Source organism: Lepidochelys kempii, chromosome 1 (genome assembly GCF_965140285.1).
Source record: "Lepidochelys kempii isolate rLepKem1 chromosome 1, rLepKem1.hap1, whole genome shotgun sequence".
Lineage (NCBI taxonomy): Eukaryota > Metazoa > Chordata > Testudines > Cheloniidae > Lepidochelys > Lepidochelys kempii.
In genome coordinates this window covers 176,578,082-176,594,036 of record NC_136380.1, presented here as the reverse complement: position 1 = coordinate 176,594,036, position 15,955 = coordinate 176,578,082, and the positions used below count along the sequence as shown (strand labels likewise).

The window sequence follows — 15,955 nt, the reverse complement described above, 5'->3', positions numbered from 1 at the left end:
TTCTGAGAGCCAAGATTGGAAAACCATTGTAGCATGGCCTTGAAACACTTGGATTTTGGAGTTCTTGTCGGTGTGGAAGCCACTGTGCTGCACTCAATAGTGTTAAAGAATACACATAAATATGTATTAATCATTGTTTATTTTCTTAACAGCAAGATGTGAGTGAATTCACGCATAAACTATTAGATTGGTTAGAAGATGCCTTCCAAATTAAAGCTGAAGAGGAGAGGTAAGGGGTTTTTGATATGCAAAAATGTATATTCATATAAATCTTCATCTAATTTCCTATCCTAAAGAATATTTACGCTGTTTTTTAAAAGACAACTGACTCCTCTGTCCTTTCCATCAACCAATGACTCATATTATGGAAATGAAATTTTAAAAAAGGAGATAACTTGAGTCCTGTCTACACTGGAAGAAATAGGGCTTATAATATATAAGTAGTCCAGCTCTACTAGTGGTAGCAGTGGTGTAAGTTGTAAGGTGGTTATGGCTCAGGAATTTTTATCACTTTTTATCTAATCATGTTCAAAGGCATTGTTCATTTTTGCACTGGACATTTTTTATCTTTCAGGCATAGATGCAAATTGGCTATTTTGTTGATTGTAAATTTTTAGGACTGATAAAAAGAATTAGTGGACACTGAATGTCGATGAGAATTTTCTTGTTTTAACTACTGTAATGGCCCAGTCCAATTCCTGATTGTAAGACTTCCGTTGAACTCAATGACAGCTGGATCTGACCTTAACTTTAGGGTATATTTGTTTTCTGGTTAGTATTAATCCCTTCCCCCTTCCTGAAAACATATTCATTTTGTTGCTGGGACAGATAACATCTTACTGTACTTCAGTTAAAAGCTGATTTTTCTAAATGCAGATATGTTTCTTTCTAGGTACTCTCAGTAAGTTTTATTTATTTTGCTATCTTATCTTTTTCATCTTAGGAAACGTAGGGAACTTGGTATGAAAATAGAAAAATATTAAGGAACTAAAATGCATCATGGCCAATCAATTGGGTTTTGTCTTCAAAGAAAATTTGTTTTTAAATACAGTAGTTTAAATACTTTCAAAACTTCTTCCGATTTCTTCTCACAAAAGCTAACTATTTTCCGATTTCTTCTCACAAAAGCGAACTATTCACTGTGTCACTGTACATTCTTTTTCATTTGAACAATTAAATTTTTAGGAGGGTGGAGGGAACTCACTCGTACATGGTTATGTATGTTTACAAGTTTACAATGACTTCAATTCTGAGTTTGGATATGCATGGAACTTCCCAGAATAAAATATACTTAGTTTGTGAATACACTTCACCATTGTGAACATATAAATCCTTAGATTACCATGAGCAGATGAAAGTACAAAACTTGACATTTACAATAATTAAGAATGAATTATGCCACTATATAGATTTACATAATAAATGCAAATGCTTCTTACATTTTGTAACTGTTGGTTTATGTGGCTTTGTTGGTTTTGGTCTTACAGTTGCATATTTCATTTTTTTAGGGATGGAGAGAAGCCAAAGAACCCAATGGTAGAGTTGTTTTATGGACGATTTCTAGCAGTGGGTGTGCTTGAAGGTATGCATTTTATTGTAGTTGAACTAGAAAAGATGTCAGTTAAAATTTTTTAAATATACATCTAGTTAAACAAATGAACTGTATAATTGCACGCAATTTCTAAATGATGCCTTACTCCACAGAATACATCTTTAAAATATGTACCATAGCATAAGTTCCCTTTAAGCCGCGCAGCTGCATGGCCCCGCAACAGCCTATCAAGGGCTGTGCAAGCACTCAGAGCTGTGGTGGGGAGAGGCGCCTTTCCCCCAGGCCCAGATCTGCCGTGGCGGGGGGAGGCGCCTCTCCTCCACCTCAGCCCTGGAGCTGCCGCAACCAGGCAGAGGTGGGGAGAGACACTCTCTTCCCTGGCCCCGGAGCTGCTGTGGCCAGAGAGAGGCACCTCTGCCCCAGCCTTGGAGCTGCCGGGGAGCGGCATCTCTCCCCAGGCTGCTGCGGGGAGAGAGGGCTGAGGGAAGTCCTCTCTCCCTGCTTCGGCCTCAGGGCAGCCTGCACTCCAAACCCCTCATACCTGTTCCCACCCCAGAGCCCACATCTTCAGCTGGAGCCCTCACCCCCCTGCATCCCAACCCTCTGCTCCAGCCCTGAGCCCCCTCCTGCACCATGAACCCCACATCCCACCCCTGAGCCCACAGCCCAACCCTCTGCCCCAGCCCTAAGCTACCTCCCACACTCCGAACCCCTCGGCCCCACCCCCACCACACATCACCTCCATATTGGTGCACATAACAAAATTTGTTCTGCACATGCATGGGAAAAATTTGACCACAACTGTGACCAGTTTTTTCATAGAAAAAGCAAGGACATGGATAGTGGGGTTTTTTGTTTTGGTTTTGGTTTTGGGTTTTTTTAAAACTAATATTAGGAAGACTTCAGATAATTTCCAGTCAAGGTGTGTGTGTGTTCAGGTGCAGCACAATTTAGGTAGAGTTGAGTGTAAACGCTCCTGAGAACTGGCAAATACTTCCTACTAGGCTACAGAAAATCCTGTTCCTGCATGTGTTTGCAAGTGAGCTGTTCTCTCAATGGAACATGTAGCAGTTTAAAATTTCTAATACTTTGAAGATTATGATGTTCCACTTTTACAGAAGTCACTCTGAAAAACATTTCAACCAAATTTAAAGAGACTTCCCGGTTGTGTGTCTACCTGGAACATCCTCCCTCCTGCTTCATTCTTTTTTCAAATCTATCCTACAAACTCATTACTTTGAGCTAACATTCCAACTCATATCTGCACTCACGCACTCTCATTCATGTTTTCTACATCGGAACATGGCAAGGTTACAAAACCAAAGGAGCAGAAGTAAAGCAATGGGTCATAAATCATGACTCTTGTAATGACTGACATAAAGTATGCCTAAATAAATACATGTAAAATAAAATTCTTTTCTTTCTTTTTGGTGTTACCCATTATTACTCTCCCTGTCTCCATAGCAAGATGTCTTTACAGATTTGTATAAATTGCTGTAGCATTCTCAGGGCAGAAGTCTTAGCTTGTCCTCTTCTTATTGCCTAATTCTACAGAACATTTATACCAATAGTTCTTCATCCCATTAGTAGTCCCATTGGCTCTGGGACTATACAGGTAAGTAAGAACTATTGAATTAGTTTCCTGGTTCGGGCTCTGACATTTCACCTGTAAATGCTATGCACATCGGGAGTGCTACATCAATAATAAGTAAAACTAGTTGTTAAAGTAACATACATGTAGGAACTAAAATATGTAGTAGATTTTAGTGGTTGAGGAGCAAAATAGTCTTTCACTTTAATATTCTATCCAGATCATTTTTCCTCCAAAGTAACTTATTTTCATGCATCCGATTGATTTGTTCAATACCAGTATATAATCTGGAACTTGCAAATGTAGTACCTATCTTTGTTCCCCTTTTTAAAGAAGACTTGATGAATTATGCACCAGTCAGCCCAACTTCGATACCTGGAAAGATACTGGAACAAATTATTAAACAATCCATTTCTAAGCACGAAGAGAATAAGAGGGTTATAAGGAATAGCCAGCGTGTATTTGTCAAGAGCAAATCATGCCAAACCAACCTAATTTCTTTCTCTGACAGGGTTACTGGCCTCTAGTGGATAGGAGGAAAGCAGTAGATGTGATACCTTGATTTTTAGTAAGGCTTTTGACCCAGTCTCGCATGACATTCTCGTAAGCAAACTAGGGAAACGTGTTTTAGATGAAATTACACAAGTTGGGTGCACAACTGGTTGAAAGGCCATATTCAAAGAGTAGTTATCAATGGCTTGCTGTCAAACAGAGAGGTTGTATCTAGTGGAGTGCCGCAGGGGGTCAGTCCTGGGTCTGATACTGTTCAGCATTTTCATTTATGACTTAGGTAATAGAGTGGGGAGAGTGCTTATAAAATTTGCACTATCACATTCTAGGATGCAATACAGACAGTGAGGGGTTATCACCACCTGCCCTACAACCTTGGGTGCCTCATAGTGCTTTGCTGCTATTACTCCCAAACTTGGGCCCCTTACAAACAGCCAAAGAGCATGCAGGTCACACTCTGAGAATGTGTATAGCTGCAGCCTGCCAGTGACTTCTGTCACACACTGTCTTCCACCAGCCTTGGTTACCATTTGCATGGTGACCCCCCCACACACACTCCCAATTCCAGATACCTCTCCCCCCTACCCCTACCAAATGTGTTCTCCGCTATCCAGCCATCTCCAGTTATTAGAGGTCCATTGCCCCTATAAGAGGTCATTGTACAACAGTTTACTACTTTGGTTGGAGACAATTCAGTTTAAACACAAAACTGGATTAGCTTTGATTTTAAAGAATAAAACAAGTTTATTTAACTACAAAGAGAGATTTTAAGTGGGTACAAGTATAAGGCATTAAAGTCAGAAATGGTTACAAGAGAAATAAAGATAAAACACTTTATAGTAACTCAAATTTAACAAACTAGAGTGTTCAAGGTGACATTCTGACCAAATGTTTCCAGCAACAGGCTGGAACTCCTCCCAAAATCCAAAGGCTGTTTTTTTCTGTCTTCTCATGTGAAATAGTGAGATAGAGAGAGAGAATACTTAGGGTATTTTTGCCTCTCACTTTTATAGTCCCGTCACCCTTTGAAATGCGTTTTCATGAGGGTTACCTCTAGATAAAGTTCCTTCAGGCTATGGGGATGGAGACTTGGGGTCTCATGGTGAAGGAGGTTCTATGGTGTTCGCTAAAATGAAAATCAATCTGTTTCTGCCCCCCTTCGCTGCCAAAGAATTGCCACTTGACCAGTTATTATCAATCAACTTTGATGACCCTTGGCTAGATGTGTCAGCATGTCTTTTGTCTTCAAGAAACTGGTTTATCCAGTCCACAGAAATGTCTGGTAAACACATTTCAGTCATAACTTCAGCTTATGTTCATAACTGTACATATAATGTTGCTACACATGTTTCAGCACGATATTATTGACCAGCAAGCTAAGCTATTAGTTTTCAAATGATGTTTTACAAGGCATATTTTGTACAAAGACTATCACAATGGTGTGTACAGTGTGACTACAGGGATGCATTATTTGCAAATGACACCAAGCTGGGAGGGGTTGTAGACACTTTGGAGGGCAGGAGTAGAATTCAAAATGACCTTGAAAAATTAGACAGTTGGTCTGCAGTCAGCAAGATGAAATTCAATAAAGACAAGTGCAAAGTACTTCTCTTAGGAAAGAAAAATCAAATGCACAGCTGCAAATTGGGGAATAACTAGGCATTTGTGCTGCTGAAAAGTATCTGGGGGTTATAGCAGATCACAAATTGAATATGAGTCAACAATGTGGTGCAGCTGTAGAAAAGACTAATATCATTCCGGGTATATTAATAGGAATAGCATATATAAGATGCAGGAGGTAATTGTGCTGCTCTTCTCAGTGCTGGCAAGGTCTCAGCAGTCTCTGGTTCTGGGTGCCACACTTTAGGAACAATGTGGACAAATTGGAGAGAGTCCAGAGGGGAGCAACAAAAATAATAAAAGGTTTAGAAAATGTGACCTATGAGGAAAGATTTAAAAAGCTGGGCTTGTTTAGTCTTGTGAAAAGTGAACTGAGGGAACACCTGATACCATTTTTCAAATATGTTAAAGGATGCAATAAAGAGGTCTGTGATCAGTTGTTCTCCATGTTTACTAAAGGGTAAGACAAAAAAAGTAATGGGCTTACCCTGCAGCAAGGGAGATTTAGGTGAGGTATTAGGAAAAAATTTCTAACTGTAAGGGTGGTTGGTTAAGCTCTGTTATAGTCCTTCAAGGGAGGTTGTGGACTCCTCATCATAGGAGGTTTTTAACAAGTTAGGCAAACACCTGTCAGGGAGGGTCTAGGTTTACTTGGTCCTTCCTCAGCACAGGAGGCTGGACTTAATGACCTCTCAAGGTCCCTTCCAGCTCTGCATTTTTGATTCTCTGATCCTAACACATGACTGACTAGACGCTTAAATGACAAATGTTTATGCATAAAACCTTCATTGTTAATACCTCTCTCCTGCCAAGGTAAGAAATTTGAAAACACAGAAATGTTTGGCCAGTACCCACTCCAGGTTAATGGCTTTAAAGATCTGCATGAGTGCCTAGAAGCTGCCATGATTGAAGGGGAGATTGAATCTTTACATTCAGAAAATTCTGGAAAGTCTGGCCAGGAGGTGAGTTAAATGTTTGGTTCCTGTAGGGGCTAATAGTGCCTCTTTATGGTGATGTAAATCCAGGGCAAGATTATTAACCAAGAGTGCAGATCCCCAGAGAGCACTGTGCTGGTGATCACGCAGGCTGCTGCTGTAGTGGTGTAAGCCAAGCCTAAATCAAGCCTGTGTGGTATGCACTGTGTTTGTAAGGAGTGCAAATGGCTACTGCTCACCCGACAGATCAAATAGAAGGAGTCAGTTCAGCATCGGGCCCTGGAGAAGCATATGGTGATGCAAAAAATTGCTGCATCTGCTATGTCGTGCAGTCCTGAGTGAACACCATGTCTCCAGTGTGGCTGGAGATGTCCTTCTGCAGACTTATGGGTCCACCTTCATCTTTCTGAGATGGCATTGAGGGTCACATGACCATCATTTTTCGCATGGGCTACCCTGCTTTTGCTAGAACACAGTTGCCAGAGTAGACAATTATAGTGGTGAAGTAGCACAGGCTGTAACAATGCTCATTTGCATAACCCCTCCCTGTCATAGTTGACTCAATCCTCATTTGCATACTGAATCACTGTATCATAGAGAACATGCACAGGCTAAGCTGTGCTGGGTTCCTTTTGACTATTTAGGCGATGGATTTGGGTGCCTTGCTATTTGCTCCTGCAGATTTTAAGCTCCTGCATGACCTAATGAGCTGACATTTTTCAGGTAACAATTTTGGTCTGAATTTAGTGTACAGATGACACACGTGTACAATGTTGTTCGTAGTACAATTATAAAAATGTGGTTTTTGCCAGGTATTGACATTTTTTTCTTTCTTCTGACAATTTATCATCTTCAGAAGAGTCTAACACACTACATAATGACTGCATATCTATCTAGTCTGGGACTAGCCTGTTTGCAATATGTTAGTAGAACTTAACTCTGACCTAAGATTTAAAAAAAAAAAAAAAAAAAAAAGACAAGTCAACACTCCATTATTTGGGGTGGGCTGGATTATTTAGAAATTTATTTTTTATTTGAATAAATTAGGATGTAAATGTTTTCAATATGCAGGCAAAAGTAGAAGGGGATGAGATGATTCTTTTTTTGCATCCCCCATAATGGTTAAGCCACATTCTCTCAGTTTATGTATTTTCACTATCATGTCACACCTATCTCAAGAATGTGAAATCCTTCCTAAAAGGATTGTGTTGTCTCCTCAGTTCAGATGTAGTCTTTCCTTTCGTGTAAATATGTTACAATAACAAAACATTATTTCCTTTAAAGTGGTGTCAAAATATACATTAGCTTTTAATTACAAAGCATAACAGCATAATAAAAGCATTCTCCAATTTGTAGCTGTCATTTCTGTCAGAGTGTGGGGGAGTCAGGGCCCTGCACCCCACTCTTCCTGCGATTCACCATGACTCTCAGCCAGCCAGTAAAACGGAAAGTTTAATGTATGATAGGAACACAGTCCCAAACAGAGCTTGTTGGTACAACCAGGACCCCGCATTCAGGTCCTTATGCGGGGCAGGGAGCTTAGACCCCAGCCTTGGGGTTCCCTCCATTTCCCCAGTCCTCTCCCAACTCAAAACCCCCTCCAGCTGTCTCACCCAGCCTCCCCCTGGCTCCTCCTTCAGCCTTTGTCCAGCTTCCCAGCAAAAGGTGTTGCCTCACCCAAACCCCCCTCCTGGCTCAGGTTACATGCTCAGGTATCGTCCCTCCAATGAAGCCATCCCCTGCTATCCCATCCCCAATGCAGACAGTCCCAGTAAAACTCCCCTGCGACATTCCCAGGTCAATCCGCCACACTCCCTGCTCCGTCACAATTTCCAATTGGCTAATACTGTCAAAAGTTTTAAAATTTCTCTTCTGCACTTATTCCTTTTACTATCAGCTGCTGTTTGTTTCACCTTTGCCTACAGATCCCACATTCGTGCTGTTTTCTTTTCGGATGACATTTTCTGTTTGTGCAGGTGACCAGAATAAAAAAATAAAACAAATACAACTTCAGCATAAATTCAACATTTTTATGATAAGGCTGTAGGGTAACACCTTTCCTGAAGCAGACAAACATACAAACAAAGACTTCGCTAAAGTATCTCGGTGCAATATGAAGCACAATTTTTTTATGAAAGTCAGTCTGCTTTTTGTGTGTGGTGAACACAGCGGACACCACACCTTTAAGATTGTGTATACGTGCACACGGGCATGCTCACACAGTTGAAATGGAGCAGTTTAATTATAATCTGTTAGTTACAAATTCCACGGTTCAGTGGTTTTTGAAACCGACTATATGAATGTTGACAAATTGTAGAAAACAGAGAAGAATGTTCTCGATTGTCCGTCTTTGCATCTTGTAAAGTTAAGACATTGGATTTTAATTTCTACCTGAAGGCAGAAGCAAAAACAGCCATGTAGCATATTCTAAAGAATTGTTGACAGTGGTAAAACCAGAAAGACAATATCCAAGTCTCAGCAAAGAAGAATATTGCTGCACAATTACCAATCCAAGATGACAGCAGATGTACAGTAAATTAGTCCTAGTTCCCATGGAGGGTATTAAATATTAAAAATAGCCAACAAATCTTTAAGGTGTTGGAAATATAGCAGACGGCTGAATTTGTCATAGCTTTAACAAAGGACATAGCACTTCAGAAAAAAACCTCAGGTTGCCATTTGCCATTGGTGATGTAAGGAAACAAAACTTGGCTGCCATAAGAGCCTGGAAGGTCACTAAACTTATATGGTTACAAACACTGGCAATTCATATCTACTCTCAAAGTGATGGCAGGTTTTAATTCTGTACTAAACTGATGGGATGTGAAAGATACTGAGAACTCTGGTTTACCTTGTGTGTTCCACCCAGGTAATCCTGTTGGTAACAATTGGGCTCTAATGATCTCAAGTTTGAATAGAAACAGTCAGTCTTACTTAAACTAAAGATGAAAGGTGGGGGAACCATACAAAGTTGACACTGATCCATTGTCGAAATCTTTTTTTTTTTTTTTTTTACCCACAGGGTTGGAATCATTATTGTAACTGTATGACCAAACAATTGCAGTATGGTTGAAAAGAATTTACTGTGTGCTTCTTTTGTTTGTTTTTTCAGCACTGGTTCACTGAACTTCCTCCTGTCTTAACTTTTGAGCTCTCAAGATTTGAGTTTAATCAGGCTTTGGGAAGGCCAGAGAAGATCCACAACAAATTAGAATTTCCTCCAATTTTATATCTGGACAGGTACGGTATAATGTAGTCATCAGTATCTTAAAGTGTGTTTACAGATTAAATCACACAGAATTGGTTAAACTGCCAGTTTTTCTTACACTGGGTTAAGTCATAGTAATCATAGAACTGGAAGGGACCTCAAGAGGTCATCTAGTCCAGTCCCCTGCACTTGTGCAGGACTAATTATCTAGACCAGTAGTGGGCAACCTGCCGCCCGTCAGGGTAATGCGCTGGCGGGCCGCGAGGCAGTCTGTGTTGACGATCCGCTGGCCGCCACTTCCCGCAGCTCCCATTGGCCGGGAATGGCGAAGCATGGTCACTGGGAGCTGCGGGCGGCCGTGCCTGCGGACAGTCAATGTAAACACTGTCTCACAGCCTGCCAGCGGATTACTGTGATGCCCACCACTGATCTAGACCATTCCTGACAGGTGTTTGTCTAACCTGCTCTTAAAAATCTCCAATGATGGAGATTCCACAGTCTCCCTAGGCAATTTATTCCAGTGCTTAACCACCCTGACAGGGAGTTTTTCCTAATGTCCAACCTAAACCTCCCTTGCTGCAATTTAACTCCATTGTAATGTTACATTGTAAAGAGCATTGCTTAATTGTTAATGGTTTGTAATAATCATTTTAGTAGGTTCATGCAACTGACAAAAATTGTAGGTATGTTGCTATTTATATTACTGAAACACACTCCATGCTACAGCTTTTGACCCAGCTTATAACTAGTTACTTAAATGATTAGTCTGAACAGTGTTATTCCATAGTGTTTCAAATACTATTTCCCCAATGTTTAAGATGTGCACATGGAATACGTTACTGCACAGACTGTTAAGCCAGTTAGGAGCACTTGAGGGTTATGTCCACACTGCCGAAAAAAGGGTGCTGTACTAGTTTACAGAGTGCAGGGTGAAATACTGTTAGCTGATGAGGATGTGGTATAAACCAACCATGTTTGTGAGGACAGACCATTTTCATGAGTCACTATGAGTAACTATCAAAAAGCATGTTGAGAAGTAGTTACGATATATTTGTATTTGTTGTGTGGACAGAGTTTTAGAGCTTGGGAATCAGACTTTTCTGAAAGTTTTATAATGCCAAATATGATGCCAAAGATTAGCATAAGCTTGTATTTTGTATAAGTAATTCAAGTCAGAATGAAATTAATTTAAAATATTCTTCTGATTAATAGTGGACAAACAAATGTAAATGTCTTAAGCCTGTTCCACGTTTAATTTAGGTGGATATAGGTTCTGAAGGCTGTGAAAAATACATACTCCTGAATGCTATGGTTAATCCAACTAGACCTCCGGTGAGCACATGGGTAGGTTGATGGAAGAATTGTTCTGTTGACCTAGCTACCTTTGCTCAAAGAGGTAAATTAACTACATTGACGGAAAAAACCCCTTCTGATGATGTAGGAAGTGCCTATGCTACGGTGCTGCAGTAGTGTAGCTGCAATGCTGAAGCTACGCTGTTGTAGGGCCTATGGTGTAGACATGGCCTTATCATTAGTCTCTTCTTTTACATGTGTGTTTTAATGCATCGTAAGTGGACAAAAAATGATTTTAGTGAATCAAACTCAGTTGTTAGTGAATGTGCATGACAGTTAATAGAGTTCAGTGTCACTACTGAAATGCAGAAGGGTGATTCCTTGTCTACCATTTTGTTTTCACAGATACATGCACAAAAACAGAGAAATTACAAGAATTAAACGGGATGAGATCAAGAGACTTAAAGAGTATCTCACAGTGTTACAGCAGAGATTAGAACGGTACTACAGATGATTTTTCCAAACATAAGTGCAAGTGACATTGAATTGTAGGCTGTACAGATCAGAATAATTCATGGTCTTTTATATATAATTAAGTGTTCCGAAGTTCCTCTTAGACCTTTGTTCCATTCCACTTGCAACTTCTGTGGAATGTTTATTTAAGCAAAATAATTAAATGCATGGAATTTATTATGGCAGGTTTATTTTACTTAATTGTAGTCTGCCAAAAATTCCATTTTGTATGAGTGCCATGATATTTATACATTTCTATGGTTAACAGATACTTAAGCTATGGTTCTGGTCCTAAACGATTCCCCCTGGTAGATGTCCTACAATATGCATTGGAGTTTGCATCAAGTAAACCTGTCTGCACTTCTCCAATTGATGATATTGATGCTAGTGCTCCCCCTAGTGGTACTGTAACAACACAGACGATACCAAGGTAAAAATGAGATCTCATTTGTGTGTGTTCTTTGTTTAGCGTTTCTGGTTTTAGGTGTTTTTTTTTTTTAGGCAAATTATGGATCACTTTTAAGGAATGAAGTTTGCCTCCAGTATGAGGAATGACTAGGAGGAGGGAGAGGAGTTGTTTTTTTTAATATTTTTGTCCAATAATAGTAAAAATGAGCCCTCTTAAAAGCCAGAGCTCCTAACTAATATGGGAAGTTCTAGGATTTGCTCCTCCTCCTCATGAATATTTTTCAGTAATAACAAAAATACTCAATATATAGTATTTTTGTAATGTATTTATAAAAACCTATTCTCAAATTTTGTTTTGGTGAAGATTTGTCAATTTTAAACTAAAACCAGAAGCCATATTGCTGTGTATTGTGAATTATCTCTAAGAAAAATTTATCTTAGTGATAGAATTATGTGACCCTATGAGCTCATCTGTTCTGTTAATGTCTGATTCTAGTTATAAAACTTAAACTTTCCTAAAAACTGAATTATTATAGTTTGAGTGACAGTTGCAATTCTAAAATGAATACAAGATTTTATAGGTGTATAAATTATACATCACTGGAAAAATATATTATCAGAATCCATATGCGTGTGTTGAATGGCTCCAAGTGTTGCTTTAATCCAGCAATGATCTGCATTTCTAAATTTCAGTCATATGCTATTTGCTCTTCTTATGCTTCATTACTTAAAATTGCTGTTTGATCATGTTGGTTTAGGTAAGTGTCGGAATACCATGCTGACAGAGGTCAAATTCTGCCCTTATTTCCACCCCATTGAAGTAAATGGATTTGAGAGATTTGCAGATGAGAATCGAACATGGCACTGTGACAATGAATCAGTGCTTTCATACTAACCGATTCATTGGGATAGTAGGTCCCAATCCAGCAAAGCAACTAAAGACTTGCGTAACTTGCGAGTATCCCTGCTGAAGTAAATGGATCAAAAGTTTTCTTTTAAAAAGTGCTGAAGTGCTTTGCTGGTACTGCTCTGATCATCATGAATATAGAAACTTCCTATTAATAAAATAGGTGACAGACTCCAGCAAGGGAACACTGTTTGCCTGAATTACACTACAGAAAGTGCTTTGCTGTTTAAAATTGTGCTGTGTACTGAGATCATTTTGTGAGAAGAGAGTATTGTGACTTTTAGGCCCATATGTTAGAAACATTAAAAACACAAATCAGATTAGCATACCTTCAACTATAAGCGTTCCCTGAGTTCTCCAAATCACAATATACTCCAGTCAATCTCAAATAACCTCATGAGGCATAATCCCAAGTAAATAGATCTGTTTTGCTATGAAGGTTAACTAATTTGGGCTCTGTCATATGTACAAATCTGGAAACTAAGCACAAATTTTTTTAGCCGACGCCGAAATGGGGAGGCATAAGGGCAAAAGTGGTCTATGGGGCTGTGTATAAACTTGGTTGTTTTTTAATTTCCCACCATTGCTACCAAAGGACATAGTAGTAGTTACTCCTGGTGTAATTCTGTGCCAAAAAATTCAAAATTCTGTTCACAACATTTTAAAATTCTACATTATTTTGCATATCTTACTTTTCAAAATAACACAATATAATCACACCAGTTTCAATTATTTTGGTAATTTATTTCAAAGTACCCGTCAGCACATATATCTGTAACAATACACACAACAAAAAAGATTCAGGAAATGTTTTTTGACAAATGGATTCCTTACTAGGCTTATTAATCCAAAACTGAGTAATAATTCATTTAAACTACAATACTGAACCGTATTTCCCACCCCTCTCAAAAGCAATGCAAAGCCTTGGGGAAGTCAGGGGTAACAGAGGAGCTGAGGGAGAGGGAAGTAATGGCTGGGCAGGAGCTTGGAGGGTTATTGGATATGGGTGGGAGAAGTATGGAACAGTTTGGGGGTTTTTTGCATGGGAGGGATTGTTTGGGAGTAGGGGAGCTTCCCCCAGGCAGACACTGGCTGACCCCTAGCTTCTCCCATTCAGTCAGGCACATCTGCCCCGTCCCCACACCTCATCCCCATGTGTCCCTTCAGTCCCATTCAGCCACTCTCTCTCATCCTATACCTATGTGGCCCTCACCCCCCACTGCCGTTCAGCCCCTGCCTCAATGCTATCACCCCACTAGCTCGTGTGCCCCTTCCCCAGTCTGTCGTCCCGTGTCGTTCCCCCCCACCACCACCACTAGCCCTTCTGGTCCCCAGTCTATGTGACCTCCCAGCAACCCTGTGTGCCCTGTTCTCTCCGTCCTCCCATATCTTATGCCTCCTCGCCTGGCCCCATGGGCATGGTGCTGTGAGGAAAGTAGCCTCTGCCCCCTCCCTCTCTGCAGCTGCCTGCTCAGGCCCTGAGCTGGCTGACCTCTCTTCTGGTACCACAGCAGCCCTTGCTGGGAGAAAGGTGTAATTGCAGCGTCTCCCCAGCAGAATGTATTATTCTTTGCGGGGAGGAATCTGCAGGGAACATAGATTCTTCATGTGCGCAGTGGTGCAGAATTCCCCTAGGAGTAAATAGCAGCAGTGTTAACGCAGATGTTTACCCTTGTCACAGGAGCTTGTGCTCACTAGAGCTCCCATTGTTGCTCGCACTGTTGGATTAATACCAGTTTAGCAATGGTGGAAATCCGAAGAAAAAGTCTACTGTGGACAAGGTGTAAGGAAAACCAGTACTTAATTTGTGGACTGTATTGCTTTAACTTGATAACTGTTAGCTTTAAAGTGTTTAAAATTGCTCAGATTAAAAAACAAAAATGATTAGGGATTGGTTGGTTTATATTTCAGCTACAAGTGTCTGTGAAGTCAATTTCTGTATAGCTTGTGTATAGGAAGTTTGAAGTCTCTTGTTTCATATTTTAAATAAATACAGCACAACAGAACAACAGGGGCCTTCATCTTCAGAGATACCAAGCACATCACCTGTCCAAAGATCAGTAATACACAAACCATTCACACAGTCCCGAATTCCTCCAGACCTGCCAATGCATCCAGCACCAAGACACATAACGGAAGAAGAGCTTTCAGTGTTAGAGGGCTGTTTACATCGTTGGAGGACTGAAGTAGAAAATGACACTAGAGGTACTCTGAGAAAGTAGAGACTACAGTTGCTTTTGAAAAGGGTTACTGAAAATGTTTTGCTTCTGGAGGAAGAAAATAAGTGTGTTTGACTTCAATCATTTTTCCTAATTCTTACTGAATTTACATTTGTCTTCAACAGACAGATGAAGGAAAAACATCTATTATTAACAAAAATATCAGTCTGTCTCAGATGGTAAAGCATTGACGTCTAGCCCCAAACCTTGCCTTTTCACATTGGAATTGGGCTTGTACCCTATGCAGGCTTTGCTGTGCTGTGTGATATGGAGGGGTGGGAGGGGAAGAGAAGTGGTACTTGCACTGGTAGATTTTTCCATCATTGTCCTGTAGCTGTCAGTGTGACAGGCAGTTTAAAGAGTTATGCCAGCTTGTGACTGGGCCTTTTGTGGGTGCACAACCTGGGACATCTCTTGGGACTCTTTTGGGAGAGCGCAGTGAGCTTCTTTGCAAAAGCTACTTACAGTTGCAGGGCCTTTGTTTGGGAGAGTGCATGGATTGCTCCCTTGGTGTGGGGCACAAGGAAGGGCACTAACTGTTCAAACAAGGGCAGGAACAAAGTAAAGCCACTTTCTTGCCCATAGAGAGCACCTGGTATCTTATGAGGAGCAGGCTGCATTGTCCCTGGGATTGTGGCATTTGTATTCAGTTCTGAGAAACCAGTGTCTGGCATGTGAGTGGTTAACATTAATTTTTAAATAAGATTAGAACTATTTATCCTTATTTGAGCCTTGGAAAAAGTGAAGATGTAGCATATTGTAGAAGCATATAGATAACTCATAGTGGTGGCATAGAAGGATCTGACTTTTTTCTTATTCCCTTAGACGTGCAGGAAAGCATATCTAGAATACATCGGACAATTGAATTGATGTACTCTGACAAATCAATGGTCCAGGTCAGTAAAATGTCCACATGAGATCATAAGAAAAAATAGATCATTTTAATCTTTTTAATGAAAGATGTTTCTTTAAGTCAGTTTTTTTTAAAAAAAAAAAAAAGCAGTGTATAATGTGTTGAGGTCCTTAATCAGAAGATCAGAGAGTTTTGTAGACCCTAAATACACACCACTAAGTCAAAGAATAATTCTGTAATACCTATTTTACAGAGAAGTCAGGTGTTAGAAATGAAGTGACTTAACCAATGTTGTGATACAAATGTGTGGCAAAACCCAGAATACCTGATTCTATGCAGCTGTGTT

The 15,955-nt window shown here is 40.1% G+C and overlaps 1 protein-coding gene across 7 annotated transcripts in view; it reads left to right on the top strand.

Moving 5' to 3' along the window:
* Positions 1–15,955, top strand: part of USP25 (ubiquitin specific peptidase 25) — a 147,080-nt gene that overhangs the window by 88,865 nt on the left and 42,260 nt on the right. For all 7 annotated transcript variants that reach the window (XM_073303641.2, XM_073303658.2, XM_073303650.2 and 4 more), the window contains 8 exons: positions 153–229; positions 1,509–1,582; positions 6,087–6,235; positions 9,321–9,448; positions 11,115–11,210; positions 11,491–11,652; positions 14,534–14,742; positions 15,582–15,652. In XM_073303641.2, coding sequence (XP_073159742.2) covers positions 153–229; positions 1,509–1,582; positions 6,087–6,235; positions 9,321–9,448; positions 11,115–11,210; positions 11,491–11,652; positions 14,534–14,742; positions 15,582–15,652 — 966 coding nt within the window. The remainder of the gene's footprint in view (positions 1–152; positions 230–1,508; positions 1,583–6,086; positions 6,236–9,320; positions 9,449–11,114; positions 11,211–11,490; positions 11,653–14,533; positions 14,743–15,581; positions 15,653–15,955) is intronic.